Source organism: Rhinolophus sinicus, linkage group LG03 (genome assembly GCF_036562045.2).
Source record: "Rhinolophus sinicus isolate RSC01 linkage group LG03, ASM3656204v1, whole genome shotgun sequence".
Classification (NCBI taxonomy): Eukaryota; Metazoa; Chordata; class Mammalia; order Chiroptera; family Rhinolophidae; genus Rhinolophus; species Rhinolophus sinicus.
The window spans coordinates 118,406,324-118,421,286 of record NC_133753.1 but is presented as its reverse complement, the minus strand read 5'-3'; the positions used below and the strand labels follow the sequence as shown (position 1 = coordinate 118,421,286).

The 14,963-nt window shown below is 35.8% G+C and overlaps 1 protein-coding gene across 1 annotated transcript in view; it reads left to right on the top strand.

Annotated features, from left to right (window-relative positions):
* HSD17B4 (hydroxysteroid 17-beta dehydrogenase 4) overlaps positions 1–14,963 on the top strand; it is an 85,936-nt gene that overhangs the window by 39,722 nt on the left and 31,251 nt on the right. Inside the window, exons 12-17 of the mRNA XM_019746537.2 lie at positions 1,686–1,792; positions 3,750–3,986; positions 4,803–4,854; positions 9,455–9,526; positions 11,360–11,463; positions 14,794–14,859. Coding sequence (XP_019602096.2) covers positions 1,686–1,792; positions 3,750–3,986; positions 4,803–4,854; positions 9,455–9,526; positions 11,360–11,463; positions 14,794–14,859 — 638 coding nt within the window. The remainder of the gene's footprint in view (positions 1–1,685; positions 1,793–3,749; positions 3,987–4,802; positions 4,855–9,454; positions 9,527–11,359; positions 11,464–14,793; positions 14,860–14,963) is intronic.

The window sequence follows — 14,963 nt, the reverse complement described above, 5'->3', positions numbered from 1 at the left end:
AACTGCATAGTAATTTGGAGGCAGAGACTATCTTGTATATTCTTGTTTGGTATTTGGTGCTAGCATCGTGCAGAGCTCATAGAAAGGATTTAGTAAATACTTGTTACCGTGAATTATTGAATCATCTATGATATACCACAGGAATAGATAACCAATAAAAGTCACATTAGCTTTTCTAGTATAACTCACATATGCATATAGTACATGAATGTTAAAGGACCTTTCTGGGACAGATCATGAATTAGGGTTATTTTACAGAAAAGTCTTTTTTTCCTCTTAGTAATTTTATATTTGATATTTGATAGAAGAATATATATGAAAAATGACTATGCTGTTTTTTTTCCCTCTCCTTAATGACGCTTTCCTGCCTGCTGGGGTATTCACTGACATTTTATTATGCTTTTTCTCCATCAGATGATAACATAATTGTTATATCGTTAATGATAGCATTTTCTGTATTCTGCATTTTGATATTTGAGATAAATTTAGTCTATGAATAACAGTCACCTGTCAGTGAAAATGAATGAAAGGAATAAGGAAGAAATACATTAAAAACTTTCCTTTAATGTCAATGTTCCACTTTATTGCCTTAAAAGTATTAGACTAACATAAAGAAAAAGCTAATTAAATTAATTATGTAATTGTAAATGACAAGATACCTCTAGTATTTGAAGTACAGTTGGGGAAAAAAACTAACAAGTCTTTATAGTCTTTATAGATTTGAGACTTTCAGGGCACCTATTCCAGTGTTCTCATTTTACAGATGAACTAAGTCCCAGATAAACTAAAGTACTGGCCCAAGCTTTCTCAGTGTTTGAGGCAGATGTTAACTCAGGTTGTCTGTCTCTGAGAGCGGTGCGTTCAGCTTGTACCAAGGTAACCTTCAGTCAAATAGCCTTCCCTCTAGGCAGCAATCTGAACGGGGTGGTAAGAGGGGAATTGTAGGCAGGAAGTCTCTCTGCGAGAGTCAGCAGGATGGGCAGGTATCCCTGCTCATCTCACATTCCGTAGTTTGGGTATAGTTTTTGTCTGAGTTTAGAAGGAGGCCCATATCGCTGAGGTTTGTTAGAAAGGTCCCAGAACCTTTGGAATTGTATGGTATATATGGCTGCTTCGTGAGTCTCCTTTATTGACCTCATACACCCCAGAACAGCAGTTTCTGAAACCTGTCTGGAGTCACTGGTCATGATGGTTTTCTCTGGAAGAATTTTTAGTACTATCTTCAGAGCTATTACTTGTAGAGAGACTGGTGTGTGTGTGTGTGTGTGTGTAATCTTGGCATTGTTCCATTATAGAGGACGGTTGGTGATGGTGGGGAGAGAAGGGAAGTTAGCTGTGCCTCCACCAAACAGAAATTGCATGTCTGTGGACAAAGGTCCCACTTGACAGAGTTGTAAAATCTCTCAAAGACATTGCAAAGTGCAAAGCCTCTTTAGAATCTTAATGTGGGAAGAGTATGTTGGACAATGCCTTGTTTTTCACTGAAAACACCCAGTTGTCTTTGGTCTCTTTGAAAGTCTCACAATTTTCTCCTCTAAGAGCCTGACATCATACTTTCAGTGCATGAGTGCCGGTGCAGAGTCTGCAGCAGGCTTGCTGAATGTTATAGGAATGATTATCTAGCACACTGTAGCTTTTCTTAAGTCACTTCAGTAACAAAAGCATTTTTATTATTATTTTTTTAGAATCAATTGGTAAGGCAATGGAAAGTCTAAGTAAAATAGATTCAGACGGAAGAGTTTCAACAAATAATACCAGTCATGAGGCATCATCAACGGCCACCTCAGGATTTGTAAGTGGGGAAAAAAGCCTAAAGCTGTGCCTTCTCTGCAGAGCTTTTTCCTTTTTTCTTTTCTTTCCTTTCAATGCAAAATGTTATTTTCCAAGTTATTAACTTAGTGTTAAATAGGAAAGATAAGTGATCACAAAACTTTTCATAAAATATGTAGTAAATATTTATAGAATTTGAATGAACATAAGGCTAACAAATGTAACCTTTACTTTCTCTTCAGTGTGATTAGATGTGTTTTTATTTTTGAGCATCATTGGTAATCCTATTTAGTCACTGTTTCTCTAACTTTTTAGGAAAGGATAATTTATTTTAGTGCCTCTTCTGAGTCATCTGTTTTAAGGGAAAGCATTGATAGATTGTGTTTTAGAAATACTACTTTTTTTTTTAATTAACATTTATTGGAGTGACAGTTTTTGGTAAAGTTACATACCGTGTTTCCCCGAAAATAAGACCTAGCCAGACCATCAGCTCTAACGCTTCTTTTGGAGCAAAAATTAATATAAGACCCGGTCTTATATTGTATTATACAATATTAGTAGCATAATAATTATTATATTATACTATAATATAATATAAGACCGGGTCTTATATTAATTTTTGCTCCAAAAGAAGCGTTAGAGCTGATGGTCTGGCTAGGTCTTATTTTCGGGGAAACATGGTAGATTTCAGGTGTACAATTCTGTAATGCATCATCTATATATCACATTGTGTGTTCACCACCCAGAGTCAGTTCTCTTTCCATCACCGTATATTGGATCCCTTTTACCCTCATCTACCACCCCTCTTCCCCCCTTACCCTCTGGTAACTACTAAACTATTGTAGAATTATTTCAATTCAACGTGGCTGCCAGTAAAAAGCTTCCCATTGTGTCAGAAATGCTAATAGAATTGTGGTTATAGCCCACGTGAAGTTTGCTGACTTACCATCTCCTATATGTATCCTTAAAAAAAAAAGTTTGTGGTACATAAACAGTAAGAAATAAATAATTTGACATGTTTGATTTTGGTGTTCTGGGATATAGGACTGACATAGTGATAAAATTAATCTAATTTTAACTCTGAGAATATGACCTGTTTATAAGTCTGATTTTACTTTAGAATAGCAGTTGGTAAACTTCTTTGGTAAAGGGCCAGGTAGTAAATATTTCAGGCTTTCTGGATCCCATACTGTTTCTGCCACATAGTCTCCTTGATTTTCTTTTTTTTTTAACCACCCTTTAAAAATGTAAAAACCATTCTTAGCTCTCAACCATTGTTTTATGATGCCTGTTTTAGAATGAAAGTGATTGAAAATTGGGCATCATTCTTTTATAACCTAATATATGCTTCACACATTAGCTAGGCATAACAACACTAAATAGCAAAATACAATATCCAATTAGGTAAAGGACATTCCTGGGAAGGAATGTCAGGTAAAATCTCATTTTAACTAAAACCGTTATGAGGCAGTCTAATTTACAGGCATTAAGCACTGTTTTGTTCCTCAGTTTACAGTGAATTTTTATGCAATAGATTTTATAGGGCAATTCACTATCCCTATTTATAACAAATTCATTATTTTTTATATTTTTGAGTAGCTAATAGTTGCTGAATTAACAGGGCTTTCCAGCATCAGCAACAGGAAAGTTGAAGATGAGGCATACTATCTCTTAGTAAGAAGCAAGTAATAAAGAAGTACTTATCTGTGAATGAACTCCTTTTCTACATATTATCTAATTGGTTTCTATTAAAAAAGACTCATGTAATGAAGCAAGTGTAGTGCTCCATTAAATTCACTAAAATGACATTCTAGTCACATCTTTTGAAAAGCAAAACTAGGTATGTAAGCAGTTAATAGTTTTGAAAAAGTTAAAATTTGACCCAAGATGAGTGAAATTTGACCAAAGATAAGTAAAATTTGACCAAAGATAAGATTTGATCAAAATATGAGTGAAAAAATTGTTTTCTATAACTGTAGGTTGGCGCCATTGGCCATAAACTTCCTCCATTTTCTTCGGCTTACACGGAACTGGAAGCTATTATGTATGCCCTCGGAGTTGGAGCATCAATCAAGGAACCAAAGGATTTAAAATTTATTTATGAAGGAAATTCTGACTTCTCCTGTTTACCTACCTTTGGAGTTATTATAGCTCAGAAATCTATAATGGGTGGAGGATTAGCAGAGATTCCTGGGCTTTCCATCAACTTTGCAAAGGTATGCATAATAAGAAGCATTTATTTTGCGTTTTTTTTTTTGTTTCTTTAAATGTGATTGATAAATGTCATATCCTTTGTGCATTTATACATTGATAAAACAGTTTATAGTGGTTTATTCTGGTTTCTGAGGAAGACTAGGAACTAAACTGTCCCATGGCAGTAAAATGTGGTCATTTTGGCTATGTGGGTCAGGTTTTATTTTCCTGTCCTACTGTTTTCCTACATATATTGGTATATTCTTGCTTTGATATGTTGAGGTTAAGTGGCTATAAAGTTACCCTGTTCTTAATAGCTACTCTTTGTAGATAATTTACAAGACACTAAGGAAATGTTGACACTGATAGTGCTTTTACTTTGAATATGGTTGTAAGGTTTATATTTATGTTTCGGTTGTGTTTGGTATGTGTGACCTGACATTACTAGCATTAGCCAGTTTGTTAATTTTTCTTCAATACATATTTATCGGATACCCAATGCATTCCAGGCACAGTGATAAGCATGGATATACAGCTTAGTTTAGGGTCTCCATTGGCAAATAACCCATAATTATCAGTCAAGAAGGATTTATGAATGTCAACAAAGCACACACATATATCTTCTCTGCTCCAAAAGAGCTGACAGTCTTTAGATTGGAGGACGGAATCCTGTGATTATTTCTGAATCATGATTAGAAAGTAGAAGCCAAACTGAGACAGGTAAGTTGAGGGAAGTCGTGATGTGAGCATGTGGACGGTGAAATGTCATTTAGCAATATCCAGAAGCAGAATCGGTGGAAAAAAAGCCTGCTAATGAAATTTGGCTTACTCTGACATAGGTTCTTCACGGGGAGCAGTACTTGGAGTTATATAAACCACTTCCCAGAGCAGGTGAGTTCCGGATACACTGATTCTGTAATCATACCATAATTTTATTTTTTGACTAACCTTCCAAACTGTGTCAATATGTTAAATTGGCATACAGTGACCTACATAAACTGTATCACAAGTTAATTATGTGCTTCTCAGCCATTAAATTAGGTTGGTATTAACTAGTACCTGTTTTGGTTAGGTTAATTAAACCTTGTCCTTTAATTGTGTTATTTAATAAATTACTTCAAAATACTAACAATTTATCTTTGTTGATGTATGTGTTATTAACAACTGATTCTATAAAAGTGGTTATTAATTCTTTTCTCAGGTACTTATGGTGGTGCTGATTTTCATAAAGCAAACAATATTAAAAGATACAAAATTTTTTTTGTAATTGATCTTTTCTTTTTTTTTTAGAGTAAATAAAACTAAGTCTGCCTTAATCAGCTTTTCTCTATAATCTTACTTATAAAGCTTCTCTTTTTATTATTTCACTATATTTGTTTTGTTTCATTATTCTGATGTCAGAATATTGTCTAATTATATCCTGACCATATAAGACGGTAAAATACAAAAAAAATGTTTATCATTTCACGTTACATGATGCAGAGTTTGCAAGTAGCTAGAATCCTACTTTTTTCCTCAGTCTTCTTATTTTACTAAAAAATGTATGAGATTCTTATTGCTTGAGGCTGAGTAGCTTTATTTCAGTGTTAATGTTACAGCAGAAGTTTTCACACAGCTCTTTTATCTGAGGCAGTGCACAATGTGTGGGGACTATGCATTCATCAGGTATTTGCTGTATACCTGCCATGTAGAAAGCACAGTGTTTGGTTTTAGACAATTGTCTAACCTGGCTGCTTATGAGTCGCCTGTTGTTACGTTATATTACCTGTTATTTTTAATAAAATAGGGATTCTGGACCCTGATCCTGGAGATTTTGTGTGCATGTGTACGTCATGTGTTCATGGTATGATGGTGGTGCTGGTGGAGACTAGGAAGCTCCCTATATGTTTTGTATGCAACTAGCCTAACATGGGTTCATTTGGGAACCAATGATATAAGGGAAGTAGAAATGCCTAAGACAGGTTTCTGCCTTTAGGGATTTTTAAATGTGAAGAGAGAGATTAGACATATACTCAAAAATGATTATAACTGAAAAGTGATATGAATATGACAGTGTGGAAAATACTTTTCTTAATTTTATGTACCTCCTTAGCCTCAAGTTATGTTTCTTATGAATTATTTTTCTACAGTAGCTTCTGTGTATTTTCTTTAAGTAGTTTTGAAATTTGCTCTCTAGTAAATATGAATATTCAAAATTCAAGATACTTAGGTTTGGAACCTCTTTAAACTGCAGACAACCAAGGTCTGACCAATATTTATAATCTCTCCATAAAACATACCAATTGATGAGACATAGGACCTCAAGCATTAGGAGACTGATATCAATATCTCTGTATCTCTTAGTAGCTCATTTGTTAGCTGCAGTGGTACTTCTATAGGCTGATTTATGCTCCTTGTGTTACAAATATAAGCATTAGATGGAGTATGAGAAACCTAACAGCAGAACTTTATTTTCCATCATGAACCAGAACATGTTCTAGTCCAGAATATGCTGCTCTCTAGATTTTCTGGATTTATAAGTTTGATCTTTATTATGTTTCTGCTGGATAGCTTTCTTTATTAGACTCACTTCTTTCTCAAGATAAATTCTGTTACTAGGGCAAAACAATATTTCATCTGTAAAGTGAGATTGATAATGCTACCGACTTTGAATCTCTGACAGGGAATATGTGACGATCAAATATTAGTATATGTAAATGTGCTTGTGAACTGTAAGCATTATGCAGATGTAATTATTATGCAAAATTCCCAAAATAGAACCTCATGGAGCTATGGTTTTGATTGTTAGGGTAGATTTAACTTTTTCTCTCCTTAAATACACACACACACACACACACACACACACACACACATCAACATGTGTGTGTGTATTTAAGGAGAGAAAAATTAAATCTACCCTAACAATCAAAACTAGACACACATCAACATATATGTGTATGTGTGTGTGTGTGTGTGTATGTTGACTTTTTTTTTACAAAGTATGAAATAACATGTTCTCATTATAGAAAACTTGGAAATTGCAGAAAAGTGTAGACAGAAAACAGTTGTCATTGTTCAACCATTGAATATTTAATAAATACCTATTTTATGCAGGCATTCTGCTAAGTGTTGGTAACATAACCATGAAAAGGCATTGTCTTTTATAGAGCTTAGAGTCTGTCCAGCAATGAATAGAGACAATGGGCAATGATAAGTATTGTGCAATATGTTATAATGGGAGAAGTATAAGATTGGCACAGGAACATATAGGACAGTCTCTTACCTAGAACTGAACTTGGGGGGTTGAGGAAGGCTTTTTCATAGAAATGAAATTTAAACAGATCTGAATAGGAGTTAACCATGTTAAGAAGAGATTGAAAAATATTTTAGGCAAAAGAAATACTCCAAAGGTTTGGAAGTGAGAAGAAAGAGGATTGACTGTTTTAAGAAAGCTTGAACCAAAAATAGTTCAAGCTTTTTTAAAGACAGGCTGGGGAGGGAAGCAACATATGAGAGTAGAGAGGTAAAATGATCTTGCACCGTCTTGACAGTCAGATGAAGAAGTTTGGATTTTATTTTAAAGGCAATAGCCACTGAAGGATTATCAGCAGGACAGACTTATATGCTCAAATGTGGGTCTTAGAAAGCATCAACTCTGGCTCATGTTTGTAATGCTTGGATTATAAGAGAATGAGATAGAGACTTTTGTAAGAGACTTTTATAATAATCTAGGTAAGAGACCATGGTTAATTGAATAGGATTGTGGACTTAAGTATGGATATTAGTGAAGGAATTATAGAGCTTTGTAGAGTATGTCTGGTGTTTGATTGAACTTGGAGTTGATCGTCTGGATCCCCGTCTCTCACTAATTTGTCAGCTATTGGTTAATTGCTAAGTTGTAGGCATTCTAGGCCTGTGAGTACATGGAGTACAAAAACAAATCTATACTCTGCCCTCATGGAGCGTATAACCTAGTTGATGGGGAGGGCAGCCAATAATCAATAGCCGCAAAACTAAATATACAGTTGCAACTACATGTGATAAGCATTACACATGAAACATACCTGATACCATTAGAACTTAAAAATAGAAGGATTTGACATTATCAGGTTGATAATGGAAGTGTTCTCAGAGGAACTGATACCAGATTTGAAATAAAGATTTCAGGTCGGTTCAATGTTAGGCAAAGACGGAAAGAAAAGAGCCTTCTATCGGCCGGTGTAAAAGGCCCCGAGATATGGAGAAGCATAGATGAGGAGGGTCAAAGAAAGGCCAGGGTGGCTGCAGAGCCTGGTAGTGGTGGGAGACAATAGTATCACATAGATCATGTCAGGGAGTTTTATGTTTATCACAAGAGCCTGGGGAAGTGGTGGGGAGAGGTAGTGGTGATGTTGGGAAGAGCAGTTAGTTACACTGTCAGATTTGACTTTGGGGAAAAAAATCGCCTCAGACATGTATGGAGCATGTTTCAATGTAGGTCAGAATGGACATGCAGACACCTAGTTGAAGCCTGTTGGGGTAGTTCAAATAAAATGACGGTAGCTTGGACTAGAGTGGAGAGATGGAAAGAAGTGGGTGGATTAGTGAGCTGTTTATTTAGGAGGTGAAAGTGACAAATGTGAATATCATCCTTGGCTTCTTTCACCATCTTCCACATCCGGACAGTGACCAAGTTCTTTGATTCTCTCAGTACATCTTAGAATCCTCCTGTTTCTCCATGTAGGCCACCATCATCTCTCACTGTCTAAGTGTTCTCTCTGCCTCCATTCTTGCTCTCCTCAGGTCTGTTCCTCTCACTGCAGCCAGAATGTTATTTCCAAAATGCAAACGTGTTTGTCACTTCCCTAGTAAAAACCCCAGATGACTGTCCATAGACTTAAGGATGAAGTCAAAACTTTTAGTATAATCCAGCTTCTCCCATTCTCCACCTACTCAAGTCTTGCCACATACTTAGAATCTACTTTATGAGTTGGGGTGATGCTCAAGGTTCTGGGTTGGGCAGCTGGGTGGGTATAGATTCATTCATATAGGGGACAAAAGAGAAGAGCAGGTTTGAGAAAATGATGATGAGTTCACCCCCAGACAATGGTTATCTGTCAAGACATCACCAGTTAAGTGATGGAAAGAAGACTCCATAAAAAAACAGTGATTAGAGAGAAACAATGTCTCATTGAAGGCAGTAGAGTAGAGATTTGGGGAAGAATAGGGTCAAGGGTATTGGTTGTATCCTTAAGAAATGTTTGTTGAATGATTGAAAATTGTTATTTTTAAACCCTGAATTATAATTTATCAGAATTATAGACGTTTTAAATTTAGTGACTCAGGTGTTCTGATTGCCTCTAATGTTGAATTATTCAACATTATATTGAAAATTATTTCAAACTTTAATTTTTTGTTTTGCTGAACTTACAGTGAAATTTATGTTAAATTCTCTCATGCCTTAATATACTAATAACCTGGAATCTTTAAAACAGTTTATTTATTTATTTATTTATTTTACTTTTCATTTTAGGAAATTTAAAATGTGAAGCAGTTGTTGCCGATGTCCTAGATAAAGGATCCGGTTTAGTAATTCTTATGGACGGTAGGTAACTCATTTCCAGTTCTTATAATAATATTGTTAGCTTGATAGGCTTTGTATGTTACGTAATATTTCATCATAGAAGTGATAAGTAAATTTGTATTTACTTATCAATTTGTGAGAAATTGATAATTTGTGAGAAAGCAAGATAAGCATTCTAAATGTTTATAAGCTTTTAGAAAATAAAGGAGGAGGGGGAGGAGTAGATTGAGGTAGGGGTGGTGAGAGTGGGGCATTTCAGGGGATTTGAGATAACATAAGCAAAGCACAGACATCAGAATTGTGGCTGGTATAGAGAACATGAGGAGAATTGTGCTTGCTGCAGTATGTTTTTGGCAGGCAGGAATACACAGATCGCTCTTGATAATTGGGCAATATTACAGATATTCTTTTCTTTGTTAGCTCTTTGAAACTTGGAATATATTTGACTTTTGAATCATTCTTGTAAATAATAGTTAGGTCCCTAAACTTGTACATTCAAGCCTATCGAACTCACAAAGTAATATAAACACCATAGCCATATTTAATTGTAGTGGAAAAAAAGATTTAGTAGTATAATAAATGTTGAAATACTAGTAATTAAAAATAAGCTAAAGATACTTTTGCTTAATATTTATTTTAAAGTTTAAGAGCAAAAAAATAGATACCGTGTTTCCCCGAAAATGAGACCTAGCCGGATCATCAGCTCTAATGCATCTTTTGGAGTAAAAATTAATATAAGATCCAGTCTTATATTATATTATGTTAGATAAGACCTGGTCTTATATTAAAATAAAACTGGTTCTTATATTATTTCCCTTTCTTCGTCTCTTTCTCTTCTTTTTCAGATTTTTGTATTTTCTTGTTACTCCAGATGTTGGCCAATATTTGGCTGCAATTCTCCCAGTTCTCTTGTAGTCTTCTCACCATTCTACCAAATGTAACATGCCATAAAAGTTCTGCAGTAATCTTAGTTTTTATTTTTATTGTTCTCTCTTGACCGACTCTATTTATTTAACTATAGCTTGGTAATGTGCAATAATGTATTAGAATTTGTAGATAAAGTATAGTGAAATTAGATACCCAATTTCTTGTGTAATAAAGATAAAAAATCTTGTTTTAAATACAACTTGCCATGATTTTCCTTAGGTTTTGTTTTAATTAGCTTTTTTTCCTTAGTATGCAGTTCAAAATCATATTCCTAGTTTTCTAGAGCTGCAGATACAAATAATACTCAAACTCTAAGAAATTAGTCAATAGAAAGAGGGGCAGCTGTCTTACATTCATTCATTACTTACTATTTACTAACTTGCTCACTCATGTCATTTTTTCATTGATTCATTAATGAATTTAATAAATATTTATTAGGTGCGTTTTCTGTCCCAGGTGGTATTCTGATTGCTGGGAATGTGATGGTGAGCAGAACAGCCATGATTCTGCCCTCCTGAAGCTTATACCTTCGTTCTCACTTATTTACTCTTTTACAATCCAGGCTCTTTTTGAGTGCTTCACAGAATGTTTGAAAGTTTGAGTGTGAGGTTACCTGTACTTTATAGTGGGATTGTTTGAAATGCATGAGCTGGAGAGAATTGAAATATGAAAGGCAGTTGGGGAGGTTTAAGAAGAGAAAAACTGCTATTTCATAGACAAGAAAGGATTTGTGAAGATCCTCTTCTCTGCCTTTCAGGGGCTGGTGATGTGAATTAAAATGATTGCTTTGTTACCCAAAATTGGGCATCTTTAAATTACAAAACTTTTTAGTAATTGGATTTTTGTTTTTGAAACTTTTAAAGGAATTGTTGATCATGTATCTTTTGATAACTTAACAATTTTTTTTTCCTTTCATTTCCTTTTCAGTCTATTCTTATTCTGGGAAGGAACTTGTATGTTATAATCAGTTCTCTCTCTTCCTTGTTGGCTCTGGAGGCATTGGTGGAAAACGGACGTCAGACAAAGTCAAGGTAGGCTATGGCTTTCTAAGCAAAATATATGTGTAGTTAAGGATTCTTATTTATATTTTGGATTTACCAGTTTATCATATGTGTAATTTCATAGAATAGAGCCTCAGTAATCCACATTTCTTTGAATCAGATATGTTCCTGGATTTGAAGTGCTGTTTATGTTTGTATATTTATATATAGAAAAGTCTGACTGAGGTAAATATAATGTACCTGAGATAATTATGGGAATATTTTTGCTTTCTTTTTTTTTTTTTCTCCTTTACCCCCCCTACCCCAACTCTGGTGCAAGCTGTTATTTCTCAGTCTAGTTGTGTAGGACACAGCTCCCTGGCCCATGCTGGTATTATGAGCCTTGCGCTGCACCTGGCTGAGGTGGTTGGTCACCGGTCGTCGGGCTGGCCACTCACGCTGGCCACTGGCCATTCCTGACAGCACACGGTAGCCCGTGGTAGCACAGCAACCTGCGCAGCTCACGCTGACCCCTGGCTGCCCACAGCAGCCCAGCCCCAGGGAGAGCTGTTCGTTGTTCACAATCTTAGCTGTAGAAGGTGCAGCTCACTGGCCTATATGGGAATCGAACCGGCAATCTCGGAGTTAGGAGCACGGTGCTCCAACCACCTGAGCCACCAGGCCAGCCTTTTACTTTCTCATAGAAACTTTGCAGTACCCAAAAGTCTTTAGAAAAACCTAACACATACAGGTGATTCTTGCATAAATTACAATTTTCATTTATTAAATGACTTAAGCATTTCTCTTGTGTAAGACAATTCTAGTTACTCTTTAGTTCTTAAATTCTATTGAAAACAATTTTCCTAAACAATATTTTATAACTTGGATTTTACACAATTTAGCTTGGCCTTTATCTTTAATGTGAAACAATGATAATTGGTAAAAATTATTTTAAAAAAATTAAAGATTTGGGGAATTGTTTTAAGGTAATTAGCAAATGAAGAAACATCTATTCCAGGAGATCTGTATCTTGGTAAGAACAGTGAGAATTTGTGGCATTTGAGCTCCTTCCTTTCTCTTCCCCGGTTCAGAATGACTGAAGCTTCACTCCAGGCATGTGCAGCCAAGAATACAGGATCCTTTGCCCTCAGCTCCCAGAATAGGGCCACACTATCTTCCCAGGAGTTGCATGTCACCAGTGTTTCTTACTCCTCCACCAGCTTGTGTTGCAGAAGCTCTATTCTAGGTAAAAGTGGCTAAGAGTTATGGGGCTCTCTTCATCTACCCCACCCCCACTTGTAGGGTGGGAACTGTTCACCCATGACAGGCTGGGAATACTGGGGACTTGATCACTCTTGTCCCAGATTGCTCATAGGGTGGGGGTTCCATGCTGAGAGACAAGCTGAGAACACCAGAAGTTACTACCTCTTCTCAGCACCCTTTTTGTAAAGTGAGGATGTCTCTTGGAGAAAAGTAGGCCACTCACCTTTGCCCCCATCTCTGCGGCAGTGGTGCAGAGTTTAGGCCCAGGGGACAAGGCAACCTGTAATAATAGAAAGCCTTGAAGCTCTTCCCAAGGAAACTGACTCATTTTGGAATAGAGTATTTGGAAGTTCAAAAGTGAGGATGCTCTCAGAAACAAGATTACTTTAATATAAACAATCAAGAGGAGTCCGGTAACTTCATGAGAACAGTAAGTTAAACTAGCCCAACTCGAAGTTTCTTTACTAGAGAAAACCATAGAAAGAGACAGCTAAGAACAGCCCTCATGGAATCATAACATGTCTCTAAGACTGCCCTCAAAGACTATCCCTGTAAAGAAGACTGGCTTTAATTGGATCAGGCCGCGGAGCAATTTATACCCAGAGGTATTGTTGAAAATAATGACACAGTCATTTGGCATTTAGCAGAGCCTAACAGCTGGGTGTGATACCAAAACAGACAGACAGTTTAACACATTAAGGAGAGAGTCACAAAGAGCCCTGCTGAAACCACTGTCATCCCAAGGTGTAGCTTGCCCAAGACTGCACCCTCTGAATAGCAACACCAGAGGCTGTACACTGTGGGAGAAGTAGACTTACCTAAAATAGTTGAGCCAAGTCCATAAACAAATAAATTAATAACAAACCTTGAAGGGGAAGGATGGTTAGTACCCACAGTTGCTGCAATACGTTATGTAAAATGTCTGGTTATCAACAGTAAATTACGAGACATAAAAGAAACAGGAGAGTGGGACCCATAGATAGGAAAAACCATCAAACAAACAAACAAAACTAAACAGGCACCATTAACTGCTTTTGAGAGGACTTAATAGATAGTTCAGAGCAGCTATTATATAAATATATTCAAAGAACTAAAGGAAACCATGCTTTTAAAGAAATAAAGTATGATGATAGTGACTCATCAAGTAAAGAAAATTAATAAATAGAAGTTAAAAAAAGAACTGAATAGAAGTTCAGGACAGGAAAGTAGAAAAACTGAAATGAAGAATTTACTAGAGGGCTCAACAGTTGAACTGGCAAAAGAAACAATCAGAAAGCCTGAAGACCAATCTATTTCATCTACCGTGTTTCCCTGAAAATAAGACCTAGCTGGGCCATCAGCTCTAATGCGTCTTTTGGAGCAAAAATTAATATAAGACTCGGTCTTATTTTACTATAATATAAAACCTGGTCTTACATAATATAATATAATACCGGGTCTTATATTAATTTTTGCTCCAAAAGACGCATTAGAGGTGATGGTCGAGCTAGGTCTTATTTTCTGGGCAAACAGGGTACCTGTGAATATCTGAAAACAAAAAGAAAAAAAATGAAGGAAAAAAAAAAGGAGAATGAAGAGCCTCAGAGAAATGTGGGATACCATCAAGTAATGGGAGGACCAGAATGAGAGGCAAGACAAAAATAATTGAAGGAATGATGGCTTTGATGAAAAACATTAATCTACACATCCAAGAAGTTAGACCAACTCCAAATAGGCCATAAATACAATGCAAAGAGATCCATACTCTTAGTAAAGTGTATTTAAAGACTAAATCAATTTAGGTGTGAATTGTTTGTCTGATTTTTATAGTTATCATCATCTTTTGCATTGGGAAAAGAGTCTGTACCTTTTACTCCTTCATGGCCTAGAGAACGGATCTGGTTATGTAATTCCTTTCATTAAGCAGGGTCATTTCAGGAAAATAGAATGGAGATGAAGCCAGCAGTTACAAAATTTTAAATGTCTTATGTCCTGAACATAAAATATTAAAAAAATATATTTTTATCCAACTTGAAGGTTTTACCATATTAAAACATGATTGCTTATCAAATACCAGTTGGCGTAAAGAGAATAACAATACTTTGTTAGTATTTAACATACAGTGTTTTTTGATTTCAGGAAGCTGTACCCATACCTAATAGACGTCCTGATGCTGTACTTACAGAGACCACCTCACTTAATCAGGTAAGATTGTAATTTTGAAAAGTGATAAAGGCTTGACTGCTGACAGTTTTTAATTTGTAACTCTGACACCCTGTAATTTTGTGAGTCCAAGAGTAGTGGCTGTG